Genomic DNA, 26,380 nt, shown 5'->3' with positions numbered 1-26,380 from the left:
AGTGGGACAAAATACCCCCATGGGTGCAATTTCCCCCCTCCCTCTCCTGCCTGGCCTGGAAACCTCTCCTCCAAGGCAGAGGAGCCTAAGGCTGGGGGGATGGCTTTTTGCTGGTGTTGACACACCTGGCAAGGAGACCAGAGCCAACCACTAGAGGGTGGTGAAAACCCTCCTTTGAATTCTGAATAAAGTAGGGAAGAGGACATCTCCCAGGGCACTCCTTGCTCCCAATCCCCATCAGAGCAAAAAAACATAACACAAAACACTGAGGAAGAATTAATGGAAACCATTTGTGTGTGTGTGTGTGTGTGTGTGTGTGTTTCACATGCATTTCCAAGTAGAAGCAAATCACAATAAATCCCTCAGGAACTCAAAAGACATCCTTCAAAGCAAGATATTCAATGTCCATCTATTATTGTGGAATCTCTACATTTGGGTGGTGGTGGTGGTTCAGGTCTATAATCCAAGCAATTTGGGAGGCTGAGGCAGGAGGATCGCAAGTTCGAGGCCAGCCTGGGCAATTTAGCTAGACCCTGTCTCAAAATAAAAATAATGAAAAGGACTGGGGCTGTAGTTTAGTGGTAGAACATCTGTGAGTTCAATCCCCAGTACAGCAGGGGGAAAAAAAAAATCCATCTAATAATGTGTTCTCCAAAGCCCAGGCAATCTTATAACGTTACTGTGTAACACCATTTGTTCTCTAGCAGCTATCTGACAAAAGAAAGACCAGAATGCTGCTTTCTTTTACTCCCTCAGCACTTAGCATTCTCTTTTATTTTTCACATGGTTTAAGAACTAAATTTAGAAAAGAAATGAAAATGCAATCCCCTTCTCTGCTCAGTTCCTGACAATTAGCAGTGCAATCTCCTCCTACCTGCAGAGAAGGCAGAATCCCTTTGCTGTCCTCGGAGTTCAGTTAGGACACGCTAGTGCCCCCTAGTAGTGGTACCAGAGCCCAAACAGTAGCAAAATCTATCTTTAACAGGGTGTTTATTTATCAATGGAACTGAAAAATCCCCCAGCTGCTCTTCGGTTGGTCTCTGGGATTTTACTATGTATTGCTCACTGTGTTTCATTTATCTTGATTTAAGAGTCAGCCAGGTGTGGTTGGTCACGCCCGCAATCCCAGCTATTCAGGGGACTGAGGCAGGAAGATTAAAGTTTGAGGCCAGTTTGGGCAATTTAGGGAGACTCTCAGCAACTTAGCAAGACCCTGTCTCAAAATAAAAAATGGCTGGGGATGTTGCTCAGTGGTAAAGTACCCCTGAGTTCAATTCCTAGTACTACTGAAAAAAAGAAAGAAAGAAAAGTCCAGTGTGTTCTTGTTGTAGGGGACAGATGGGCCAAGGCACCGAAGGTAACAGCAAACAGTTTTATTTGGCTGCAACCAAGTTCAGAGGGCACAGCTTTCACTGAAATCAATCAATCCCCTGAACCCCGAGTTCAGGTAGTTTCAGAACTTTATACCCAGCATGTAAGGGGAGGGGCTCAGAAGTTCACATAAAAGCAGCTTTTTCTTCCACTGTTTTGGCCAAGTTAACCCTTCAAGGACAACACCTGAGAGGGGAGAGCTTCTTCTCCCCTTTCTTTCCTCCCCCTGCCAGCTGTTACCATGGAGCCCAACTGGCAGCTTCTCTTATCTTAGAAATGTAGACATCTCTGTGAAGCCCCCCGCTAAAGGCCAGAGGACTTGTTAAAGAATCTGTCTTTTTTTTTTTTTAAATCACATTTTGCATTTGCAAACACACTTTTACAAACTATTATACTGGATAAATGTTTGTGAAAAACAAGTAAAGGGGCGTCCAGCACTTGGAGTGCTGATTTCTCCCAGGCCACTGGCCAAGTAAAATAGAGCAGCAGGAAAATAGGAAGTTTACCTACATTGAACTCTTTTGGAGAGACTCTTTTGCTGATAGTCCTAAAATCAATTATGGTAAAGATTTCTGGAGAAGCTTAGTTAAGATTTTCTGTGGAGGAGGGGGTGCCACTACATTCTGATGTAGAAACCCCCAATCATGGACCAATTTAAAATCTCTTTCCTCCTCAGCTTGGGCCTACTTTATATGCAGGGTGAACAAGCAAATGTAATTTCCCTTTATTACCTCTCCATCCCACACCAGTTCCTGGTTGGTGTGCGGAGACAAGGGGGTGGATAATGGGCAGGAGAAGCTCCTACAGTTCTTACTTGGCAGGGCAGAGGCACAGCCTCCTCTGGGTAGAGGCTGTCTGGTGGGTGAGTGCTTCAGAGCTTCCCACACTGGGAATATGTCTTTCACCTGGGACTTCCCCCCGGCCTTCTGTGGCAGTCCTCACAAAGCACGGTGCAGGGACCAGTGGTATTGGCATCACTCCTCAGAAATGGAGACTCTTAGGCTCACCTACTCATACTGAATGGGAACTTGCAGTTCAACACGCCCTCAGAGGATGTAAGGCACAGTCAGGCCTCCTGACCCCTGGCCTTCCATCAGTGTCCCTCTCTACTAGGTCTCCTCTCCCCTCCAGACAGCCCCCTCCAGTGTCCCCTGGACTATACCTGACCCCTGGGGAGCAGGCTTGCCCCTGATGGAGTCACTCTCAGGCAGAGCCTCTCTCTATTAGAGAGTCAGGTACCAGCCACTGTTCCCTCACAGTTCAGGGGACATACTTCAGACTTTCCAAGTATTCTCTGGAAGCTTCCCTTGCTGGCTGAGATGACATGGAAGCATTCCTTCCTGCCCAACAGGTGGCTGGCACAGTTCAGCACATCCATATCTCACTCCAAAGAAATCCTGCCATCAGCCACTAATACCTCCCAGTGAAATCCCAGTGTTCTCCTTGGAGGAGGGTCATGGGCAAAGGCAGTTTCATGGTCTCTCAGAAAATTTTATTTAGGTGTTTGTGTTAGATCTCTATGGCCATGTACCCAAATACACCCATCTTAGTTCTTAAAACAAATATTTATTAGTGCACAGCTTCTGTGTGTTATAGGTTGAATTATTCCCCCTCCCAGATTATTCCCTTCCCCATCCAGATTCATGCTCAAGGCCTAACCCTCAATGTCTTAGACATTGGATAGAAACCTATCTATAAAGAGGTAATTATGGTGAAACAAGGTCATAACAGTGGGGCCCTAATCCAATATGACTAGTGTCCTAATAAGAAGAGGAAGAAATACCAAGGAAGCTCAAATATAGAGAAAAGATCATTCTAGGACCCAGTGAAGGGTGGGTCGAAAGCCAAGGACAGAGGACAAACCTTGCTGACTCATTACTCTTGGACTTCCAGCCTCCAGAACTGTAAGAAAATTAACTACCCTTGTTTAAGGGATCCCAGTTGTGGTATTTTGTTATGGCAACCTGAGAAGATTAATGTGCCTTGAGTCAGCAAAGCAATTCAGGCACAGCTTAGCCAGGGCCTTGGGTCAGTCTCCCTCCCAAGGCTGCAGCCAAGATATCTTCTGGGGCTATAGTCATCCCAAAGATCCAGTGGGGGGAGGAGCTGCTCCCAAAAGCTCACTTTTGTGGCTTTTGGCAGGCCCCAGGGTCCTCACTGACGGATGGCCAAAGACATCAGCTCTTTGCCACATGAGCACCCCCCTACAGGGCAGTTCATAATCGATAACTGGTTTCCCTCAATGTGAGGAAGAGAGGACGAGAGGGGACTCAGTAGAAACACAGTCTTTTGTTGTTGTTTTGAAAAACTGGGGATGGAGCCCAGATTCTTTCACATACCAGGCAAGTGCTCTACCACTGAGCTATCCTTCCCAGCCCCAGCAGTCTTTGTATAACCTAATCTCATGGTGGCATCCATTACTTTTGCAGTTTTATATTGAAAAAAGCAAGTCACTAGGCCCAGCCCATATTTAGGAGAAAGGAATTACACAAATGCAGAAATCCTAGGAGATAAGGATCCCTAGCATTGTGGCCCAGCATTCTATTCTGTGTGTGTGTGTGTGTGTGTGTGTGTGTTGCTGAGGACTGAACCTAGGGTCTTGTGCAGGTGAGGCAAGCACTCTACCAACTGAGCTAAATCCCCAGACCAAAATTATTCTTTTTTTTTTTTTTTTTGGTACGGCCATGTACCAAGGAGGACCAAATACAGGGATTGAACCCAGGGGTACTTAACCACTGAGCCATATCCCAGCTCTTTTCTACACTTTATTAGAGACAGGGTCTCAATGAGTTGCTTAGGGTTCACTAAGTTGCTAAGGCTAGGTTTGAACTCACTACCTTGCTGCCTCAGCCTCCAGAGTGGCTGGGATTACAGGCATGCGCCATCGCACTCGGCTGGTCCAGCACTCTAATGTAGAAGTACACAGCATCTATGGCACTGTTTTGTGTTCTTATGTCTTCAACTGAAACAGAGACAACAAGGAAAGGACCGTGTAACACCCTATTACACTATAATAAGAAAGAAGACAGAGTGTGGGTGCATGGATAACCTAGTGACTTTGGTGGTTGGGAGGACAAGTAAATGTCTAAATGGGCAAGTTCTAGAGTACTCTCATGTTCTTTCACGGTCTCCTTCCATCTTATAGAGCTGCCCAGCCAAGAACTACATTTCCTAGACTCCTCTACATCTAAATGGCACCATGTGACTAGCTCTTACCAATAGACTATGAAGTAGAAGCTATTTGAGGCATTTCCTGGCTAAGAAGGTGAAAAAGTAAGTAGGCCTTTCTCCAACTTCTCTTTCTGGGTATAGAAAACTTCAAGGCTCCCAGAAAGAGAAACTGCAAGACAAAAGGCACCTGGGTCCCTGAAAGCCACCTGCCAACCAAGAATACCTGTATGTGAGCAAAAAACACTTGCTTTTCAAGCCACTGAAAATTTAGAGTTTGTTGCAACCTAACTAACCTGGGTGCAGTAGTTCTGAAGCTTACAAAGCAGTGTGACACATTCAGGGAGTGGACATAGAGGGACCAGATGCTGTCAGTGAAGCCGTCCATCATCTGAAAAGCTTCACTGACCTAAACAGGTTACTGGACAAGGATGATCCATTCCAGGTAGTTCCACAGCCAGCTGCACAATAGTGGCCACAGATCCCTTTTTATCTCTGCATGCCCCAGGACCCTTGTACAACTGAGAAGGGGGTCTCCTGAAAAATGACTGACATTGGACTTACCACCACAAATATACAATATGTGTTCAAAATGGCTGTGACTCATTCTCTGTAAATGCCAAAGACATCACACATTTTTATTTGCTTTAAATTAAATTCCGTCTCCAAGACTCCATCCTGCCGAGCTGGTGGAGATCAATTCTGAACATTATGGCACTCTCTCCATCTCCTTAATGTTGCACATCTCAAATGAAGAAAGGCCTATCCTTCAATTCAGGATGAGCAGTGCTGACATCCCCCAGAGAAGCATCTGGTATCTTCTGTATCCTGCTGTATTCCCCAGGTAGTACTATGAACAGGGCCACGTCACCCAACTACTTGAAGAACAGCCGCAGGAACCTCTCTCTACTCTTTTCCCCTGCCCAGGATCCAGTATTGGTCCCCTGCCCTTTCCCCCACTGAGAAGCAGGCAGGCTAGATGTGGACAGCTTCTGCCGTCTAGTCCAGCAACATAAACTTCCTTTGAGGCAAAGGGCAAGTGGTGTGAAATTCAAGGAGGACCAAACACAGATGACCCCTTCCAGGGGTAAGAACAGCATCAATCACATAGGAAAGAATGTGACACGGACAGTGCAGGACCTGTCATTGAGTTGGTTCTCAGTTACTGTTACGTGTGGGAAATCTTTCCAAGCAGAGACACTTGTCCTCCACCTTCCACATTCCTTAATCTTGTCATCACACAAAAAAGAAACTGAAAGTTATAGACAAGTCCTTGAAAAAATCTTAAATTCCTTCCACTTAGTTCCTGTCCTCACCAAATAAGTGCCACCACTTGATGAATGATGTCATTACCACAGTCCAAGCAGACATTAGGTTTGGTTTACAAACACTTGGCAAAGCGACGGAGCTGAGGCAGACATGAGAAAGCATCCCTAGTGTCCAACTGCAGAGAGCCTCCAGCTGTCAGACTCGAATCCATCACCTGTCACACCAAGGCCCCACCTCCTATAGACTATTTCCAGCCAATGGCGGGGCTCTGCAGAGCTATGGAGGCGGGTTCACTTCTGGGGGCGTGGCCGTCTCTGACTGGCGCCTGGCTGACAGCGGTGCCCACCCATTCTGAGTCTGCAGGACCTGCCTGCCTGCCCTCTCCCCTTGGCTCAGGTCAGACCTGCATTGTGGCTGAAACCATTCTCAGCCACTCTGGCTCCCTCCAAGTTCCTCTCCTAGTTTCTTTCACATTTCCTCTTGTCTTGCATTTGCTTCTGGGAGGTCTCAGTCTAACACCCTCTCTCTAGTAAATATTCTCACTTATCATATCATAGCAAATATTAGTTCAATTCACTTCCTGTATTTAAACTTTGAAATGCAGCCTATGAGGAAAAATGTTTTAGGTCTGTTAAGAATTGTTCCTGCCTTAAAGCGTTAACTCCCATTTAGACCGCAGTTTATTTTTGCTAAGTTTGGCACCTGCTGCTATTCAGTCTGAACTTTAAAATCTCAAGTGGCTATTGAGTTCCCTCATGGCTCTTAACTCTCCCTGGAAACTCTGAACAATTTAAAAACAAAAAGTCAATGGCATTTAGAAATATAGAAAAGCAAAATCACGACATTCAAAATAATGTAGAAGATACAGGAAGAGAATTGCCCATAATGATATTGTCCTAACACAAGAACTGCCATTTTAGGGGACTTCATCTTCCCCTCTGCTTCTTGCTTTCTTTAGAGTCCCCTTTTCTCTAGAGGATTGTTTACAGACCTGCCGGTGGTAGGCATGAGCCCTGGAGGCACATCATAATCACTTCCCTAGCTTTTAAAAATGATTAAGACCAGGCCCTTAGACCTTCTTTAAGCCATATATTTTTTTCTTTTTTGAAGCCCAGGTGCAAAATCGATCAGATTTCTTTACCATCACTAGTACATTCATAGTGCTTATTTTCTTTTACATTTTTTTGTATTTTTTTTCTTTTTAGATATATATAACAGTAATACATTTTGACATTTTATGCATGACCTTTTCATACCTGTTCTCCACCCCTAGCCTTCTTCTTTGAGTATCCCATGGATTTGATACATGTTCTTAAAAATGTATCTATCTTTACAAATAAGCAATGTTGCTTAGGTGTATGTGTTTTTATGTACATTCTGTAAATTTCATTGTTTCTTACCTCTTCTCCTTCATACTGTGTTTTAAGTTCTATTCTTATTGATGTATAAATTCTGTATGGGGTCACTTACTGTGACTTTCCATTCTGCTAGTGATGGCTGTCCATGGGGCCTTTGACTCTTCCTAGATGCAGCAAATCTGCAGCAAACCTGTATCTCCTTGTGGGCCCATGTGAGATCCCTCCGAAGGAGTGTTTTAGTAGCCCTCAGATGGCTAGCCAGAGTTAAGGATCACTGTCAGTTCTCTATAAATTTTATGATATTTTAAGGTTTTCTCTACACTTTACTCCTTTGGGACTCTTTCCCAGCTACAATCTGAGTTTCTGAGGATAATTCTTTTACTCCATAAAAATCTCCCTTTAGGAACTCAAAATACTAAAGTACAAATGATGGATCCTATCTTAAACATGATCCTATAACTGGGAGTGAGGGCATACCCCTGTAACATCAACTGAGGCAAAAGGATCAAGGTCAGCCTGGGCAATTTAACAAGACCCTGTTTCAAAATAATAAGGGCCGGGGATGTAGCTCAGTAGTAGAGTGTTCCTCAATACCACAAAGAAAAAAAATATGAGCCTATATTTAAATTCTACTGTTGCAATAACAAAGTAGCACAACCTTAGTAGCTTAAAATAATCCCATTTTCTTCTCATTGGGGAGGTCAGAAGTCTCACTATCAAAGTGTTAGCAGACTTGAGCAGATCCATTTCCTTGCCATTTCCAGCCCCCAGAGGCCAGTTATACATTCTGAGGTTCATGACCCTTTGCTGGCATCTCTCCAACCTCCATTCCTCATCACAGCCCAACCCTGGATGGGACTCTCCTGCCTCTCTTTTCTAAGGATTGGTGTGTTTACATGGGCCCATCTGGATAATACAGGATGATCTCATTTTAGAATTCTTAGTTTAATAATACATGCAAATTTGACTTAATACGTTTCTCCCACCTAAAGTAACATATCCACAGGTTTCAGGAATTAGAACATGGTCATCTCTGGGGAAGGGGCCACTATTCCATCAATTAGAACATGATGCTTGTTTGCAGTTCTTTTTGTCTTTAATCTTATAAACTTTATTAATTTCCAAATTTTTGCTCAATCCCTTTCTCCTCATCTCCTTCAGTGAGGTGTTTTGACATATTTGTCACATATAGAGTCTCTTGTCACAGTCTGCAGTCTATCCTGGAACCTCTGACCTCCTAAATGTTGGTTTTTAATTAAAAAAAAATTATACAAGTTGGGTGACTATTTGTTCTGGAAAGTTGTATGTGTTTTGACAAATGCATAGTGTCCTGTATCTACCATGACAGTATCATACAAAATAGTTTTACCACTGAATAAGATTCCATGCTTTCCTATTTAACCCTCTACTTCCTAGAACCCTTACCAAACCTTTGGCAATCACTGATCTTTTTACTATATTTAGAGTTTTGTCATTTCTAGAATGTTATGTCACTGAAATCACATAGTATATATATGGCTTCTTTCATTTAATAGTATGCATTTAAGTTTTATCCATGTCTTTTGGTAGGTTGATAGTTCATTTCTTTCTCTAATGGAATGCTATTCCTTGCGTGGATATACCATGTTTGTTTATTCATTCACTATTAAGGGTGTTATGATTTGGATTTGAGGTGTCCCCCCAAAGCTAATGTGTGAGACAATGCAAGAAGGTTTAGGGAAAAATGATAGGTTATGAGAATCTTAACCCAATCAATAAATTATTCCCAATGAGGATTAACTGAGTGGTAACTGACGGCAGGTAGGATGTGGCTAGAGGAGGTGGGTCATTGGGGGTGTGCCTTTGAGGTATATATTTTGTATTTGGCAAGTGGAGTCTCTCTCTTTGCTTCCTGATCATCACGTGAGCCGCTTCCCTCTGCCACTCTCTTCTGCCATGATGTTCTGTTCGAGCCCCTAGGAATGGAGTCAGCTGTCTACGGATTGAGACCTCTGAAAATGTGAGCCTCCAAATAAACTTTCCTCTTCTACAATTGCTCTGTTCGGATATTTCAGTCACAGCAATGAAAAAGCTAAAATAAAGGAACATCTTGTTTGCATGTAGTGTCTAGAGATTGAGGAAAGTTGCTGTAAACATTCTTCTTTTCTATTTTAACATTGTCTTTTGCTTTTTAAGTTGTCTAGTAAGAATATAAACTAAAGTTTGAACTAGTTTTTCCCTAGTCTGTTAGTTCTCTACTGACTTTATGATTTTTGCCTGACAATATTTAGACAATTGAGCATGATTTTTTTTGTCACTGTTTTTGGGTGCCCTCCTGATTCAATTGCCTTCCTCCATCCCAAGATTAAAGAACTATGCATAGGAGAAAGAGAGAGAGAGAGAGAGAGAGAGAGAGAGAGAGAGAGAGAGAGAGAGAGAGAGAGAGAGATTGAAATGGGGATGAACAGCAGAGGGCCTGGAAGATGGTGAAGCATTTTTGTCTTGCCTTCTGAGTCACTGGGGCTCTGTAGGGTCAGCAGAATGAGAGTTTTCCTGAATCTCTTCAAGCACTGTGGTTTTAGCAGCAAGAAGCCACTTGACATGACTTTGGAGAGGATAGAACAAACCCTAAGAGTCTGTTTCCTGAGTCCATCCATCCCACCTCTGTACCCCATCCTGCTACAGTCCCAGCCCCTGGCAGGCAGGCCCTGGTCCAGAACTCCATCTTTTCCCCTTCCTTGAAGGTCAAATAGGAGAGCAGCTTCCCCCGTGGGTGGTTGCTGTGTGTGTCAACATCCCTTGTCACTCAAGTCAAGCTCCCCAATGCCTCTGGAAAGTCACTGCATTAAAAAGTCTTCCAAGATTCCAGCTGAGTGTACTATTTCCTGCTTGGACTCTGACAGGTCCTTAAAGGGGAGAAACTAGGCCAAGAAGGAAAGGGAAACTGGGAGAACAAGTGAGCTTCTCAGAGGAGCTGAAACCAACCCAGAAGGAGTTGAATGTGGAGTGTGTTGTTACTCCTCTACTCGTCTGCTGACTGGGTGAGCAGACATAGAAAGGCCGAGATCCAGCCACAAAGGCCCCCTTGGTCACCACCACCCTGTTCTCCTAGCGCCCTCCATAGAAGGCCTTGGTGTGGTGGAATTATCACTTACCAGTTTATATATCATTGGGCTGAAAACTCCTCACAGCCCAAGATGGGTGTCCTGAATCCTGCCTGGCTTCACCAGGGCTGCCCTACACAGAATAGGTCCTCATGTGGATTCAGATGAAGAAATGAAGGATTCTCCCACTAATGAGAGGGTCCACCCTTCTAGAACTCTCCCTACCTCCTAGTCAGGTCCTGAAGACTCACAAGCCTCTAGCACCCAGGATACTGGAAAGTAGCTGAGTGCTCACCCAAAAGACCCTCCTCTTCCAGGACAGCTGCTACCCTATCAGGTTGTTCTCAAATTGTGGCCCCAGGCTTCCTTGCAGTGTTGGCACAGTTCTCCACCAGCTGCCAGTTAGTCCCCAATGCCTTTTTTATCCTTGTTCCCTTTTTTCCTGTTGTTCTCGGGTGTTTTGTTACCTGAAGGGTCTATACTAGCTCCTTCTCACTTCCCCCAGGAGACCATGAAGAACACGCTGGTGGCATGTGGGGGACTCTATCTTCCCATCCCAAACCCATATGCAGTCTTTTGGAATCTGGGCTGTTCCAGATAATCTGGGATATGTGCTTATTTATAGAAACAACACTAAGCCTTGATCCATTTCAATTAAAATGGTTTTAATAACTACAAACAAAATTGGGTAAAATGGTGAATAAAGCTTGTTTGTGTCTGGTTATAATTGTTCCCAAAGGCACGGAGACCATATTCCTTCTAAAGAGTATTAATTCCAAATGTTTTATTAGTGGAAACATTTTTAATGCTGAATATTGTGGTTTTTAAAATATTGTATTTTCAGTAAAAAAAGAAGCTTTTGTTTTGTACCAGGGATTGAACCCAGGGGCGCTTAACCATTGAGTCACATCCCTAGCCCTATTTTATTTTTATTTTGCTTAGGGCCTCAGTAAGTTGCTGAGGATGGTTTTGAACTTGTGATCCTCTTGCCTCAGCCTCCCAAGCTGCTAGAATTATCAGCATTTGCTACCATGCCTGGTTAAATGCCGTTCTTTATGTGTATAACAAGGTTTGTTTTCTACATCACTGTAAGACTTTTCATCTAAAATCACAAATCAAATGCAGTGTCCGCTAAGCTAAGCCCTAAGCACCATCCTAGCCCAGATGCCAAATAGAGAAGCCTCAAGAAGATTCCAACTATTCAGGTCCTCCCCCAAAAGGAGCAGAGATAAAACATCCCTACCAAAGGGAAAAAGTTGTTCACAAACCACAGTAAACTCTTTGTGTCCCAGTTTTCTTAGTTTGGTATATGAAAATGCAGTTACCACCAAAGTTTGAGTAGAGGAGGGAGATTCTCTTGCCCTATAATCTTCCAGACTGGAAACCCTGGACATTTTGATGCTTGATGATCCCCATCCCACCAAGAGAAGAATTTATTCCAACCATGCAGGGTCACCCCATGCCCTTGATGGTGCTCTCTGCTGGAAGAGGTTCTAAGGGAAGAGCCAGTTGCCTTAGGAAACAGAGATTGCTAGATTTAAACCCCCTTCCTGACATTCTGGCTCCAGGACTTTCTGTTACTGAGACATCCTCTGAAGTAGCATGAGTTCAAGGCCCAGTTTATGAGCCTTCACAGTGGTAGGCTGTCCATCAGGTTTGCTGATCTCTGTGTCTAGTACTGTAACTGGGGCTTGGTGTAGCTCAGGGAGATGGGTACTTATGTCTGTCAAAGTGTATACATTCATCAGGATCCAGATGCCCAAATAATGGATGCCTTCTGGCTTTGTGTTACATCTTCAGGGATAAAGAGCTACTTGCTGTACTTCTCCGAACTGGAAAGAAGTATTTCCAGGTTAGTATCAAGAGCAGCTGCTCCCTGAGAGTCACTTCTGAGCCAATCTTTCTCTCATGATCACAAGTCATGTGACTCATCCAGGCATCTGTTGAGAACGTGCTACGATAAAAGCCAAAATCCCTACAGACTCCACTGGAATTCACTAGGTCACTCAGCAATATGCTCCCCACTTACTTTTCTTTCTTTTTTTTCTTTTTCTGGTACTGGGGATTGAACCCGGAGGCATTTTACCACTAGGCTACATCCTAAGGTCCCCTGCTTTTTTTTTTTTTTAAGACAAGGTCTCACTAAGTTGCTGAGGATCTCTATAAGATGCTGAGTGAGGTTGGCCTTGAACTTATGATCCTCCTGCCTCAGCCTCCCAAATCTCAGGGATTACAAATATGTGCCCCCTATCTGGTTTCATTTACTTTTGTTGTTGTTGTTCTTTTTAGTTTTACATGACAGTAGAATGTATTTTGACATATCATACATACATGAAATATAACTTCCCTTTTTTTTGGGGGGGGGTACTGGGAATTGAACTCAGAGACACTTAACCACTGAGCCATATCCCCAGCCCCATTTTGTATTTTATTTAGAGACAGGGACTCAATGAGTTGCTTAGCACCTCTCTGTTGCTGAGTCTGGCTTTGAACTCACGATCCTCCTGCCAATCCTGAGTTTCTGGGATTACAGGTGTGTGCCACCACACACAGCCATAACTTCCCGTTTTTGTGGTTGTACATGATGTGGAGTTACATTCTTTTTGTATTCATATGAGAACATAGGAAAGTTATGTCTGATTCATTTTACTGTCTTTCCTACTCCTATCTCTCTCCCCCCTCATTTATTTTTCTTACAAATTCCCAGTCTCTAGTTGCGGTATTAATTTTACCTTAACTCTCAGCATAATGTCCTTAGCCAAAGGGCTAAATCATTGTCCCAACCTATTCCAGACTGTGACAATCATGTGTGGGAAAGAGGGAAACAGAACAAGAAATTTCTATGTAGAGAAGTTGAAATTTTTTCTTTCTTTGAAGTTTCTGGAACCTAGGGTGTCACACATGCTAAGTATGTGCTTTACCACTGAGATACTTCTCAGAAGTTGAGATAATTTTAAAACTGTTACTTAGTTCACTAGATCTGGGGATATGAACAGTTCACTGAATAAAACTATTTTACAAGAATTGAAGAAGAGTTGCTGAGAATTCTTAATATAATTGTATAAAATATTCACTATGTGAGTTTTGAAGATAATCAAACAGTATACGGTAGCAGTTGGGTATAGATTCCCGAGTCCTATGCTCCAGAAATTTTTTATTCACGATTCAGTTAAATAGCTCTTTAGTTCTGGAATATATTCCATGAACACAAGACAATTATCTTCATCTTCAAGCTTAATTTAACACTATTTACCAAGCTCATTAATTAAAAGGTAGTGTATCTACCTAATCTAGGCATTCATGCATTATAAACATGGACAGTGACATAGTCTCATCTTTCAGTTCCCTTATGGGACAATTTTTTTGTCTCTGTGCATTCAAGAGTCACCTCCACCCATTGCCCATTCTGTAGATAAAGAAGGGTATTTACAGTTGGACTCTGATCTATAAAACAACATTCAAAACCATGGCAGGGCTGCCCAAGCCCAGGGTCCATTGACAATTTAGGAGACAACCAATGTTTCTTTCTTCTCCCTCAGATCTACTTCTGCCCTGTTCTCAGTTCATGGAACAAGCCCTGCTACGTGCTTTTCCCCAAGGTCTCAGACAAGGCCCACACCCACGCCCAGCCTCCTCGTCTGGCTGGCTCCAGTTCCCACATGCACTTTGCTGATGTTAGAGGGCACTTCACAGGGCACACCAGACAATGTAGTTCTGGTTACACGCTGTCAAGTGCTTTGACAATTATACCACTGATGTTAGTCTTGCCTTCCCCTACAGAAGTTCCTGGAAAGGTACTTAGTAACAATAGCTCCTGGCACTGGGCCCCCACTCAGAGCTGGTACTCAGTCAATAACCACTTATCTTTCTATCAAGTCTTTCCCTGTGAGAGTGGCGAGCAGATGAAGGAAACAATCCTACACAGGCCAGGCTCTGGCTTCCCTGGGGCACCTGCCAGGCAGTGATGTCCTTGATACACACCATGGAAATGCCTATGGCCAGTCTGCCCTCTCCTAGCTCTTTTAAATTCAGTTTCTTTGGAACTCCCCCACTTTACCTTCTCCCCATCCCTTCATAGCACCCCTCCCTGCATTTAATTTAAAGCATTCATGAAAGTTATTTTTCTCTCCATCTCTGCTGCAAGGTACAGTACCTGGATTTCAGATGAGGAAGTCTGGCTGGCAAGATGATGGATAAATGGGTGAATGTCTGGACTAATGGGAGGGTGAGGACGTGGATGCGTCAGTAGAAAAATGAACTCTCCTTTCCTGGAAGTGCCCTGGAATGACCCCTTCCAAAGGGCAGAGGTCTCCACTTGTTCAAGGAATTAAGACCCCAGTGAGATTCCAGTGACTTTATAAGATGAAATTTGTTAAAAAAAAGTTTGTGACTTAAAATCTGGGTGCAGTGGTGTACAACTGTAATCCCAATGACTCAGGAAGCTGAGAGGCAGAAGGATCATAAGTTCAATGTCAGCCTCCACAATTTAGAAGACCTGTCTCAAAATTAAAAATAAATAAATAAATAAAAGGTCTGGGAATATAGGTCAGTAGATCACCACCTCTGGGTTCAATCCTTAGGACCACAAAAAAGAAAACATTCTAACTTTAACTGGGTGTGGTGGCACACACCTCTAATCCAGCTACTTGGAGGGCCTGAAGCAGGAAAATCCTAGGTTCAAGGCCAGCCTGGGAAATTTAGCAAGACACTGTCTCAAAATAAAATTTATAAAAATGCTGGAGATGTAGATCAGTGGCGGAGTGCTTGCCTAGTATGTGTAAGATCCTGGGTTCCATTCTCCAGTACTGAAAAAAAAATTATAACTTAGAAACTAGAATATTTATGAACATATAATCAAAACACGGCAAGACATGAGGGCAATTCTACAATTTAGCATACACAAACATATTCATTTATACCTCGTTGCTAGGTAATACATTTTGGGAATGTTCAATGTTTTTTATTCACTACTTGTAATAGAGGGCCATTAGTTCCCTCAATCGAGAGCAAAATGTATCTACTATCAACATCAATTATTTTTCAATCTTGAACTTGAAAGCTTTTAAAGAAAAAGACTTTAAGATCTCACCCAGAGCTTCCTGGTCTTAGCTGTATGCTTGAATTACCTGGGGAAGCTTTTAAAAATCTCGATGCCCAGGTTGCCTCTCAAATCTATTACATTAGAATCTCTGGGGAGAAGACACAGGCATCTGTATATTTTCCTCTTTTGAAGAAATGTTTGGGTCAGGTGCAGTAGCATATGCCTGTAATCCCAGCTACTCAGGAGGTCAAGGAGGATTGCAAGTTCAGCCTGGACGACTTAGTAAGAACTTGTCTCAGTTGGAGATATAACTCAGTGGTACAGTGCTTACCTAGTATGCTTGAGGACATGATTCAAATCCCCCATACCAAAAATTTTTTGGTTTGGCTTTGTTGTTGTTGTTGTTGTTGTACTGGGGATCAAACCCAGGGTTTTGCAAATGCTAAGCAACTGAGCTATACACCCAGCTCCAACATGCATATTTTTAAAGCTTCCCAAATAATTCTCATGTGCAGACAAGACTGAGAATCACCACTCAACCCTTATACATCTAAGGCTAATATAAAAAGACTTACTATGCAACCTAGAGGGTTTTATGTTCCCTCTGAGAGAGTTGTTTTGTTTTGTTCATGGTATAGGGATTGAACCAAGGGGTGCTCTAACACTGAACTGCATCCCTGGCCATTTATTTAGAGACAGGATTAAGGCTGGCTATGAATTTACAATCCTCCTGCCTCAGTCTCCCAAGTTGCCCAGCTGAGAGTCAGGTTTGAAACCATCCCTCCCCATCATCTTGTTTTTCCTTTTCTTCTATTTCTGTCCTAACAACCAAGAATAGCTCAATGGCTCCAGCGACGAGGATCCAAATTCAGGAGAACTATGCTATCATTTTGTGAAGTCTGTACTTTTCCACTCCTGAATTTCCATGCCTAAAACCAGTTTCGGGAATTGAGGGAAAGAGACAGCTGCCATAGAGTCAGATGTGATGGTGCCTGCAATCCCAGCAACCTGGGAGGCTGAGGCAAGAGAATGGCAAGTTCAAGGACTGCCGGGTCAATTGAGCAAGACCCTGTCTCAAAAAATAAAAAGGGCTGTGATATACCTGGGTTCAATCCCCAGTACCACCAAAAGAAAAAAAAAAGTGGTTGTTTTTAATTGCTAGATTCTCTGTGTCTGCAGTGTGGTTTCTGGGCTGGACCATTTCATTGATCAGTTGGAAAGGGAAAGTTGGAAAGCATCTAGGGATGCTTCCTGGAACTTGGAGATAGTTGGGTTCAGAGGAGGACATGGGAGAGCATCTCTCAGTACCCCATCCATTCATTCTTCCAATGCCCACTAACTCTGCAGGGCTCCTGGAGTAGGTGGAATAAAAAGACTTGCACACAACAACAGCAGATTGCAGTTATGTATTTAGTTTCCTATGTACTTGAACAACAAGGGCCATGGGAAGGGGAAGAGAAATGCTGGAAGAGCTGCCTGGCTGGAGTACCTGACTTCGGCTAAGACATGGATTCCTAAGCACAATTTACAAAATCATTTTCCTACAGGAAAATCGGCTTCCACAGGGGTAGCAGGGGTTGCAGGGGTCGCAGGGGTTGCAAGGGTTGCAAGGGCTGCAGGGGCTGCAAGGGTTGCATGGGTTGCAGGGGTTGCAGGGGGAAGCACAAGGGTAGCATGGAGACTCGATCTTGACACAACTGCCGAGGCCGTAGGAGTAGGTTACATCCTTTTCGTCTACACATGGCGGCAAGCTGAACTCTTTGCAGATGTTCATATAGCTGTACTTTTTGGATCCGAGGCAGTCGTACCTGTTCTCCCGTTCAGCTGACACACACACCTTTCCGTCCTTTACTCGTACTTTGACTTGATCAGGTTCAAAGCCACACACGTTCACTGACCCCAAGATGTTACTGCTACAGCAAGAGGAGGCCAGGATTCTGTTTGTTGTTCTTCTGAGCCTGGAATTGAGAAAAAAGGACAGAGTGAGAGGAAGGAGCTCAGACACAGCCCAAGAAGCCATATTTTAATCTCTATCTCCCTTTAATAGCAAAAGCTCACACTAGTCATCATGAAAAATCAAATTTACACAAACGAGGAACATAAAAAGTGAGAGTCCCGCTACATGAATCACACTGCCCTACAGGTCAGCCTCTGTTAACAAATGGGTGCTTGGCCATTCAGGTCTTTCTCTTATATTTCAATTCTAGCTCCTCCTCTATTAATTATGAAACCATGGGGGGTTAGCATTTTACTTAATGCTGTGCTTGGCATGTTTCAAATCTTATTTAATTATTACAATTATCATTGATGTTTCTACAATTACATACAGACAGTAGTTTTTTAATGGGACACAATTGAAAAGATACCATTTAAACACTATATATTACTTGGAAAGGCAGATGGTTTGCTTGAGCCCAGGAGTTTTGAGACCCACCACCTGGTCAACACAGTAAGACTCTGTCTAAAAAAACAATAAAAACATGACTGTCAGCTCCGCCACTGGACAATCACCCAGACACTTGACTTGAAAAGTTCCATCAGCAAAGAGGGCAGGAGAGAACTGACCTGGTTCTGTCCACTAGGCCTGACTCCTCTTGCTGCCATGAAGTGGCTCCAGATTCTAGTGACCTGGTGCCAGAAGGAATTCAGTCCTTTTGGCAGGGCTGTGTCCATCAGATATGGGACCACCCACCAGTGGCATGTTGGTTGGGATCCTACCAGCTTTCAAGAGCTCATGTGTGCTTCTTTTCTCAGCTCCTCATTTAGTGACTTCACATTAATTGTTCAAAATCATGGAAGGAATATTTACACCACAGCAAGTGGAAAATGCTACAGATCAGAACCAGTTGTCAAATGCCATTGCCATGGCTCCTAGAGAAGCTGACAGTTGCTATTCATGTCCTACCATGTAAATCTTTTTTTAAATATATTTATTTTTCAGTTCTTGGCAGACACAACATCTTTGTTTGTATGTGGTGCTGAGGATCGAACCCGGGCCGCACGCATGCCAGGCAAGCGCGCTACTACTTGAGCCACATCCCCAGCCCCGTAAATCCTTAATAAGAAATTAACAGCAGCTCACACTGATTGATCAGTTAGGATACATCAAGAACTAGTAAAGCCAAGTGCCCAAGAGCACAGTCTCTATAGAGTATGTTTAAATCTCAGTTCTGCCACATGGACAAGTTTTTTAACTTCTCTGTGTCTCAGTTTCCTCATTTGTAAAACTGGGACAATAAGTAGTCTCCTACCTATTGTGTTATTGTGAGGTTTAAATTAGTTAATGCATGAAAAAAAAAGTCACAACTGTGATTGGCACATGGTTAGATTGTTAGGCTTTTGTCTTTTTCTGTTGTTGCTATTTGTTTGTTTACAATTTGCCATGGAAAGTGCTAAGCAAGTTACAAAGAGTTATTCCATTTAATCTTCACAATAACTGTGGTGCACATGTGATTATCACTGTATTGCCTTTTTTATGCTGAATTTTGTTTAAACATTTGCTTCTTTTTGTTATGTAAGTTATATAGGTCCAGAAAATATAAAGAAAAAGATTAATTTTTTTTAAAGAGAGAGAGAATCTTTAATATTTATTTTTTAGTTTTCGGCAGACACAACATCTTTGTTTGTATTTGGTGCTGAGGATCGAACCCGGGCTGCACGCATGCCAGGTGAGCGCGATACCGCTTGAGCCACATCCCCAGCCTGATTAAATATTTTTTAAAAATTCATAATTACATACCACACTTAACTCTTTTGTGTTACACTTTTTTCTGTGTGTGTGTGTGTTTCTACATACAGTTTTGTGTAGGTTCTTAAATTCATGCTACACACACTGAATTTAATCTTCACTTTTCACTTGACAAGACTTCACAGGATTGGTTTAATAGTGTGAACCACTTGTACTGAAAATTATACACCAAGACTCTTAATGGCTAATTACAAAATGACCAAGTACAACTTGGTCCTAAGAGACACTGAGGCAAACAGAAACAACTTGAGTCATATACCCAGAGGACTATATAATAAGTCACTCAGCTCCATTTCTACCCCCAACCCGAAGGAATCTGAGGATGGCGGGGGTACAGTAATCTTTTTTGCCCTGGGTATACTGGAATACCCTAGGCCATACTAAGAAGAAAGGAAGAGAACTGGACTTTGAAATTGCTATCTCTGAGAGGCAGCCCAGAGATCAAGCACATTATCTTACTAGATAGAGAATAACTCACAAAAATGCAAGAAACAGCCCAAACTCTAGACATGTTGCTCTCTCTGGATAGATCATAGCTTGAAGCTGGGCATGCCTATAATACCAGTGACAAGGAGGCTGAGACAGGAGGGTCACAACTTTGAGACTGGCCTCAGCCACTTAGCAAAGACCCTCAGGCAACTTAGTGTAACTCTGTCTCAGAATAAAAAGGCTGGGGATGTGGCTCAGTGGTAAAGTGTCTCTGGGTTCAATACCTAGTACCCAAAAAATAAGATCAGAGCTTGAAGGAGAGCAGCCAAGGCCATAAGTGAAGCACAGAGTAGGTACTCAGGGTTTCTCAGATTCTCCACGGTGTGCACATGGGCTGAGTCAAATTACATCATATCCTGCTGCAAAGAAGGGGCTTGGACTAACAAAAGAGGGTTCAAAGACCCCAAGCAGGATTTCTAGATCCCCAGTGACTGCCTGAGCTGATTCTGCCCTCCTGCCATCTGTAGGAGATGGATCTGGCAACCAGACCCACCAGGCATTGCCAGCTCCAGGTCCATCTCCACTTAGATGCCTGAATCCCAGGTACAACTTCATGCATTTTGTTCCCCCTTTCTCCCCTATCCCTACCACTTTGGCTTCTTTGCAGCAATTATATAGCTATCCCACACTGGGGGTTTTTGAGAAATGGCCTAAAACTCTTGGCCAACCAGGTCTCTTCTTGCATTTATCTCAGTGGTTATGAGCAAGAACCTGTGGGTTTAAGGGAACTCGCAGGAGTCACATTTTGCTCATCAGACTCAACTCTGAACTTGCAACTTGACTTTGCCATCAGCCTAAATGGGATTTCCCATGGCTCTCTGGAGTTCTGGGCAAGGGGAGATTGCCTCTTATGCTTTTATCACAGAGCTGAACCAGTTCCTTTGGTTCTCTGTTGAAGACTCATAGAAAAGCTGGAGACAGCTTCAGGCCAAAGGCGCCTGTGTCTGCACTCTGTGCTAGTCTGTTTCGCTCTGCTGAAGCTGAGTTTCACCTGCACATCAGACCACACTCCTGAATGTGAAACACCACCCACGCCCATGAGGAGCTATATGAGCAGCCATCTTCATACAGATATAACTCATATTCATTCCTGTGATTAATAAAGGAAGATGTCAAAAATTACTCTATCCACCTGAGAGCAAGGGGAAGCAAGCCTTCTCTAAGCTTTGTTGGAATACTTTGCTTTTCTTCCATTTTTACAAAGACCCATGTAAACACATCCTTCCCTTTCTTTTCTCCTTTTTTCCTCTCTCCCCTCTTTTTGACTTTTCTCCCTTCTCTAGAATTTGGTATTAATATGGCAGACAGTTCACTCAACAAGGAGTAAACAGTGTAGTCTGGCTGCATTTGACTTTCCTGCAGGGCTGGATAAAACACAGGTGTCTGGATCCCCACCCCAACCCCACCCCCCCACCCCCAAGTTTCAGATTCAGTTGCTCTGGTGTGGAGTTGAGAATTTGCATTTCTAATAAGTGCCAGGTGACTCTGCTAATGCTGATCCAGGGACTACACTTTGAGAATCACTGGCCAGGTGGTGAGGTACATGAATTTCTCACTCAGGTGAATGTGTTTTCAAGTCAGGGCTCCACGATGTCTCAGTGATCAAGATGGTTGCCCTAGATCTGATTCATCAACTATATGATGATAGAGATAATAGCAGCCCAAAGGCACACTAGGAGAATTAAATGAATGTGAATACTGGGTACGTAGACATTACTCAATAAACAAAATTCTTCTTCATCATTCCTTCTGTAAACGAACTTACCCAAAATCTGAGGTTTTTTTTTTTTCTTTCTTTCTTTCCTGATAAAGGAAGCAACTTCAGAAAGCTTTTATTTTTTTCAAGTAACCAATGCTATTGATGCAAAACAAACAAAAAAACCCCAACAACTTCTCCAATACTACTTTCAAAACCAACACATCACATTTTATTTTTATTAGAATGTAATTATTTTTTTCTATACCAGTTAATAAAAAACCAAGACCCAGACAAAATCTGAGTTTTTAAGTGACCAAGGCCCAAGTCCTATATCATTAAACAATAAGGTCAAACTAAATAATAGAAATGATTTTCACCAGCTGGGTATGGTGACACACAGCTGTAGTCCCAGTTACTCAAGAGGCAAGAGGATTGTAAGCTTGAGGCCAGCCTCGGTGATTCAGTGAGGTTCTATTCCAAAATAAAATGAAGGGCTGGAGGCGTAGCTCAGTGGTATAGCTCCCCTGGGTTCCACCCCTAGTCTCTCTCTCTCTTTCACACACACACACACACACACACACACAAAGAATGTTTTAGGCTTAGGTGGCAACTCCTAGCCTCGAAACCAAGGGGGACTGGGCTCCAAGACAACGGGTACAAAGAGATTATGATGAGAGAGCAACCAGGGGCCAGCTCTTCTGTCTCTCAGAGGACACAGGGAAGCTGGCTCTCTGTGGAAAGCCAGTCTTTACCAGTCATAAAGCCCCAGTCTGACCCTGACTCACTGACTGAGAGAAGACTCAATGAAAACCTCAAACTCATGAGTGTGGGGGGAGTCCAGAAAAGAAATGAGAGGGCAGGTTTTTGAAGTTTTGAGATGGCAGGCCTCCTGGGGGAACTTTGAAGGGAATTTCTTGTTGAGATTTAGGCCAACCACAGGCTCTTAGGTGAGTGGATGGAAGCACAGCTTCAGGATTCATTTCTAGGTACCAAAGAAGGGTACAGAGGGTGAGGCCAGTGTAGCTCAAGGTACAACTGTAAACCAAGATTCATCTGGCCACAGGACTAGTGCCGGTGTCAAAGCCACACCTGCATCTGTTCATGAGGTCATAAACTATGGTCAGGATTGAAGATGGGTTGGAGCTGGTTTATTCCTCCAGCTTTAGTATTGAGGAAAGGGAACCCCATGAAGTGCTGTGGCTGATCAGGTACAAACTTAAGGCAGGATGATGTGGGATTTCCCCAAAGGAAACCAAATTCAGTTACCTCAGTCCTTCTAGATCCAGAAGAGTGAGGATGAGTCAGGGGCATGGCTAGTGCTTCGGGCATAAAAGGTAACTGGGGAAGGAACAGGCATACTGAAAAAGCTAAAGAAACCAAAGTGCTAAATTGGGTACCTACTAAGGAAGACACTGCCTCCTCTACCCCAACCCCTATGGTACTGGGGATAAAACCCAGGGCCTTGCAAGTACCCAGGGTGTTCAGGCAGTCTACCACAGACCTGCACCCACAGTTCCTTTGTATTTCATTTTGAGACAGAGTCTTGCTATGTTGTCCAGGCTGACCTCAAACTTGGTATCTTCCTGCTTCAACCTCCCATGTAGCAGCTAGGAGTACAGGTGTTTGCTACCACACCTGGCTGACACTGACTTTTGAAGCAGCTACTCAAGCAAGAATGGATACCAGGCCATGGATACCACAAAAAAAAAAAAGTAAGAAAGAAAAGAAACAATGGAAGTGAGTTGGACCCTCTATGCCTGGTCTAAAGAAAACACTATATATATAAAATACATATACGTATATATCCATCTATCCATATATTATATGTATGTTATATATTATATGAATATTATATATATATATATTTATATATATATTTATTATATATTATATAATTATATATATTTATTATATAATATATATTTTTATATATATTTATATATATATTTATATATATTTATATATATATATAAATGACAGATACTCAAGAATGTTCAAGAAACTTATGGATGAAATTTAAAAATTTTTGGCCAAGAGTTTTTACTCATTATTAGAGTCATACCCAGACACATAACAGATTGACTCTCGCATAGAAAGTAATTTCAGTGGGGCGGAGGCAACTACAGACTAGGAACATAGAACCTTCTGGACAACCCAGAATGACATCTGAAAGATATGTCATAACTAACCAACGACTCAGCATTCTTTAAAAGGGTGAAAGGTCATGTGAATATGAATTCTAAATCCACAAAGCCTTGGACAAGATTTCACACCAAAGATTGTTTTTAAAAAAGTTAACTCAACATAATATTTCTGGATCTCTTTAGTCATGGATCAGGAGCTAGCTTAAAGATAAGAAAGAGGAGGTATTCCACCGGAAGAAAAAAATATTATCAGTGTGAGTCCTCTGGGATTGGAGCTGGGATCACAGCTGAACATTTTCACCTCTATTCAGGAAAATTGAAGATTTAGGTTTACAGGTGACACTAAGCCCTTTTGGATAGGGAGATGTCAAGCTGTCAGAAATAGAGCATAGAAATTTCATAGTATGAATGGGAAGAAGAGTATCTGGGAGGAGAAAAAAAAAAGAGGGCAAAAGCCTGAGGTCATTTCTAAAATGGTCTCAGAGTTATCCATTCAGAGAGCCAGGAATTAATGTAAGGAATCACCAGCTTCGAATCCTGCTGCTGGCACAGGAAAACAAACAAACAAAAACAGCCAAGACCCAGACACTGTCAGAATAAGCATCACAAACTAGAGAAAGCATCACCTCTTGTATGAACTACTCTGCTGGGAATTAAAGCTGGGCCAACTGAGCACCAAAAAATAGGGTCTCTAAAGTGGGATAAGGAGCCTGATGGCAAAGGGCAGAGAGGCATTGCCCTGAGGGGTGTGGGAAGAGGGGAGCTCAGAAGACCCGAGGTATAGAGGGAGTGGGCATAGACCTGCCCACAAGGAGCCCTTCCTCACAGTGTGAACAGTTTATAAACTTGATTCCCTAAGGAGTAAAAATAAACAGTGGTTCAAAGAATATGTGGATGAATCTGTAGGTGAATGCTCCATTTCAGCCTATGGGGAGGGGTCAGTCCTGATCTTTGGCCAAGGCTGATGACCTCGACAATTACTGTCCAATTACCCTTCCGATGAAACACCACTGTCACTGTTGCCAAGGGACCTCTCCTACATACCCACCCACCCACCGTTCATCTATTTTTCTAGGCATCTTACCTTTCTATGCTTATCTTTTAAAAAATAGGACAATATTAAACAGTTTTTCTAGATTTGCTTTTTTCACTTACCACCATCAATATGTAAAAATGCTTTGTCCATCTGTTTAACATCTACATACCGTCCCAATGTTTAGGTGGGCCATAATTTATTTAGCCAGAGGACAACTCTCTCCACCACTGTTTTCATCACTAGTAGCAGACTTATATAGACAGAGATTTCCTTCTTTACTCCAGGCAAAAAAGAAAATATGATCAAAACTAAAACATTTTTTAGATTCCCCAATTCCATGGAAACCCAACTCAAGTCTCCTCTGAAAGGGGCAACTGAGTTCTGTAGTTTATTTCCACAGCTTTTTCTGGAGTTGGAGGGGAAAGCCAATGTAATGGCCTCAACTCCAGAGGAACTGTAAGTCTTTGGAGTTGGGAGGAAGGGGAGAAAGATTTTCCTACAAGATGAAGGAAATGCCTCTATTGTTCAATTTATTCTCCTTCTCCTAAAGCCTCTGGCAAACATTAAGAATTTGATCAATTATTATTACTTGTCCTGCAGACATTTCTGTAAGTCCAAATACACTCAAATCACTTTACTCATAACCAGAAAAAATGTCTCGTTTGCTGCCTCCAATAGCTTTTTAATGACACCCCCTATTTCTTTCCCTCATTAAAGCCACCTAATTTGTCAAGTTGGCACTCCCGCTATAAACCACCAGCTGCCCTCAACATCGTTACATTGTCTTTGGAGAATCTCACCATTCCTATTATGGACCCATTGACTCTTCTTAAATCTTTCCTAAGTCACCAGAGTCATTATCTTGAACATTTTTTTTTATCTTTGTTCAAGTATCAATTGTCACCCCCCCCCCTTTTATTTCAACTGATGAGGCTGAGAAACCAACTCTAAAGATCTAAAAGTGAGTTCTCTCACTTGGCAAGCTCTCTCTTTTCGTCCTCGATGGCTCTGATGGCTTTCCTCTCCAAACTCCTGAGGGACGGGCGAAGGCAGTACAGCTTGTAGTCACACAGGCAGCAAGGGTAGAGGTCACACAGGCCGCAGGAACGCGATCGATTCGAGTAGCACAGGCAGTACGGGTAGGGATGCAAGTCACAGCAGCAGTACGGGTGCATGTACAAGTCGCACAGGCATCGGGTGCTGAATTCATCGATGCATCTCAACTGTCTTAATTCTCTGTCCACCTTCTTTATGTCCCTTCTAACACTGTCCAAAAGACAACTCAGTGCAGCCATTACAATCACACCTTATTGTTCAGTGAGTACCTTTGGGAAATGGCACTCAAGGGAAAAAATTGTTCTAAGCTCTTCTCAGAGGTTTCTTTTAACAATAAGTGAGACTCACATGGCTCACTTACTTTAAGGCTTGTATTCTGTGACCTCACCATCCTCTGAGTATGTCATAATCTTCTGGTTGCCATGTGAACCAGACCCAGTCACACTCTCCAGAGACCCTCCTGAGAGCTACAGAGATACTCTCAGAAACATACTCATGTTGAGATTTCATTCACCTTCACATGCGGTGTCTCCCAAGCAATCCTGGCTCCTGGGTTCACGGGATTAAACTTGAATGTCCCTGACTTGTGTGTGCTCTGAGGATGAGCCATGGCTTGCCAGTGCTGATCTTGGTGCGCCCATGGCAGGAGCTGCCTGGTTCCTTTCTCAGTGCCCTTCTGCCCGAGGCTCAGTCTTGCTCTTTTTATTCTGGGATCCATTCTGGTTCCAGGCAGGAAGAATATTATAAAGAACTTTCATGTAGTTCTCTTTCTCCTGTCAAGTCCTCATCAAGTCAGCCTTTGTCCTTGACCTTCTGAGTCCCAATGTCCAGTCCTGCCCATTCCCCCAACCCAGCCCCTGCTGGGGATCAAACCCAGGGGCTCACACGGCCTCACCTCACCTGCCTGTTCTTGGCTTG

General features: G+C 43.1%; 1 protein-coding gene across 1 annotated transcript; it reads right to left on the bottom strand.

Moving 5' to 3' along the window:
* Positions 1 to 16,815: 16,815 nt before the first annotated feature.
* Odf1 (outer dense fiber of sperm tails 1) lies at positions 16,816 to 25,701 on the bottom strand. The gene is made up of 2 exons (XM_046464597.1): positions 25,382 to 25,701; positions 16,816 to 17,248 (listed from the first exon to the last, which is right to left on the bottom strand). Exons 1-2 carry the CDS (start codon positions 25,699 to 25,701, stop codon positions 16,816 to 16,818), a joined length of 753 nt encoding a protein of 250 aa, XP_046320553.1.
* Between the last annotated feature and the right edge of the window lie 679 nt (positions 25,702 to 26,380).

This window comes from Marmota monax, unplaced genomic scaffold (assembly GCF_021218885.2).
Source record: "Marmota monax isolate L192 unplaced genomic scaffold, Marmota_monax_Labrador192_F-V1.1 WCK01_AAM20220418_F8-fsc00003, whole genome shotgun sequence".
In the NCBI taxonomy this organism is placed as follows: domain Eukaryota; kingdom Metazoa; phylum Chordata; class Mammalia; order Rodentia; family Sciuridae; genus Marmota; species Marmota monax.
This window is presented reverse-complemented; position numbering and strand designations above follow the sequence as displayed.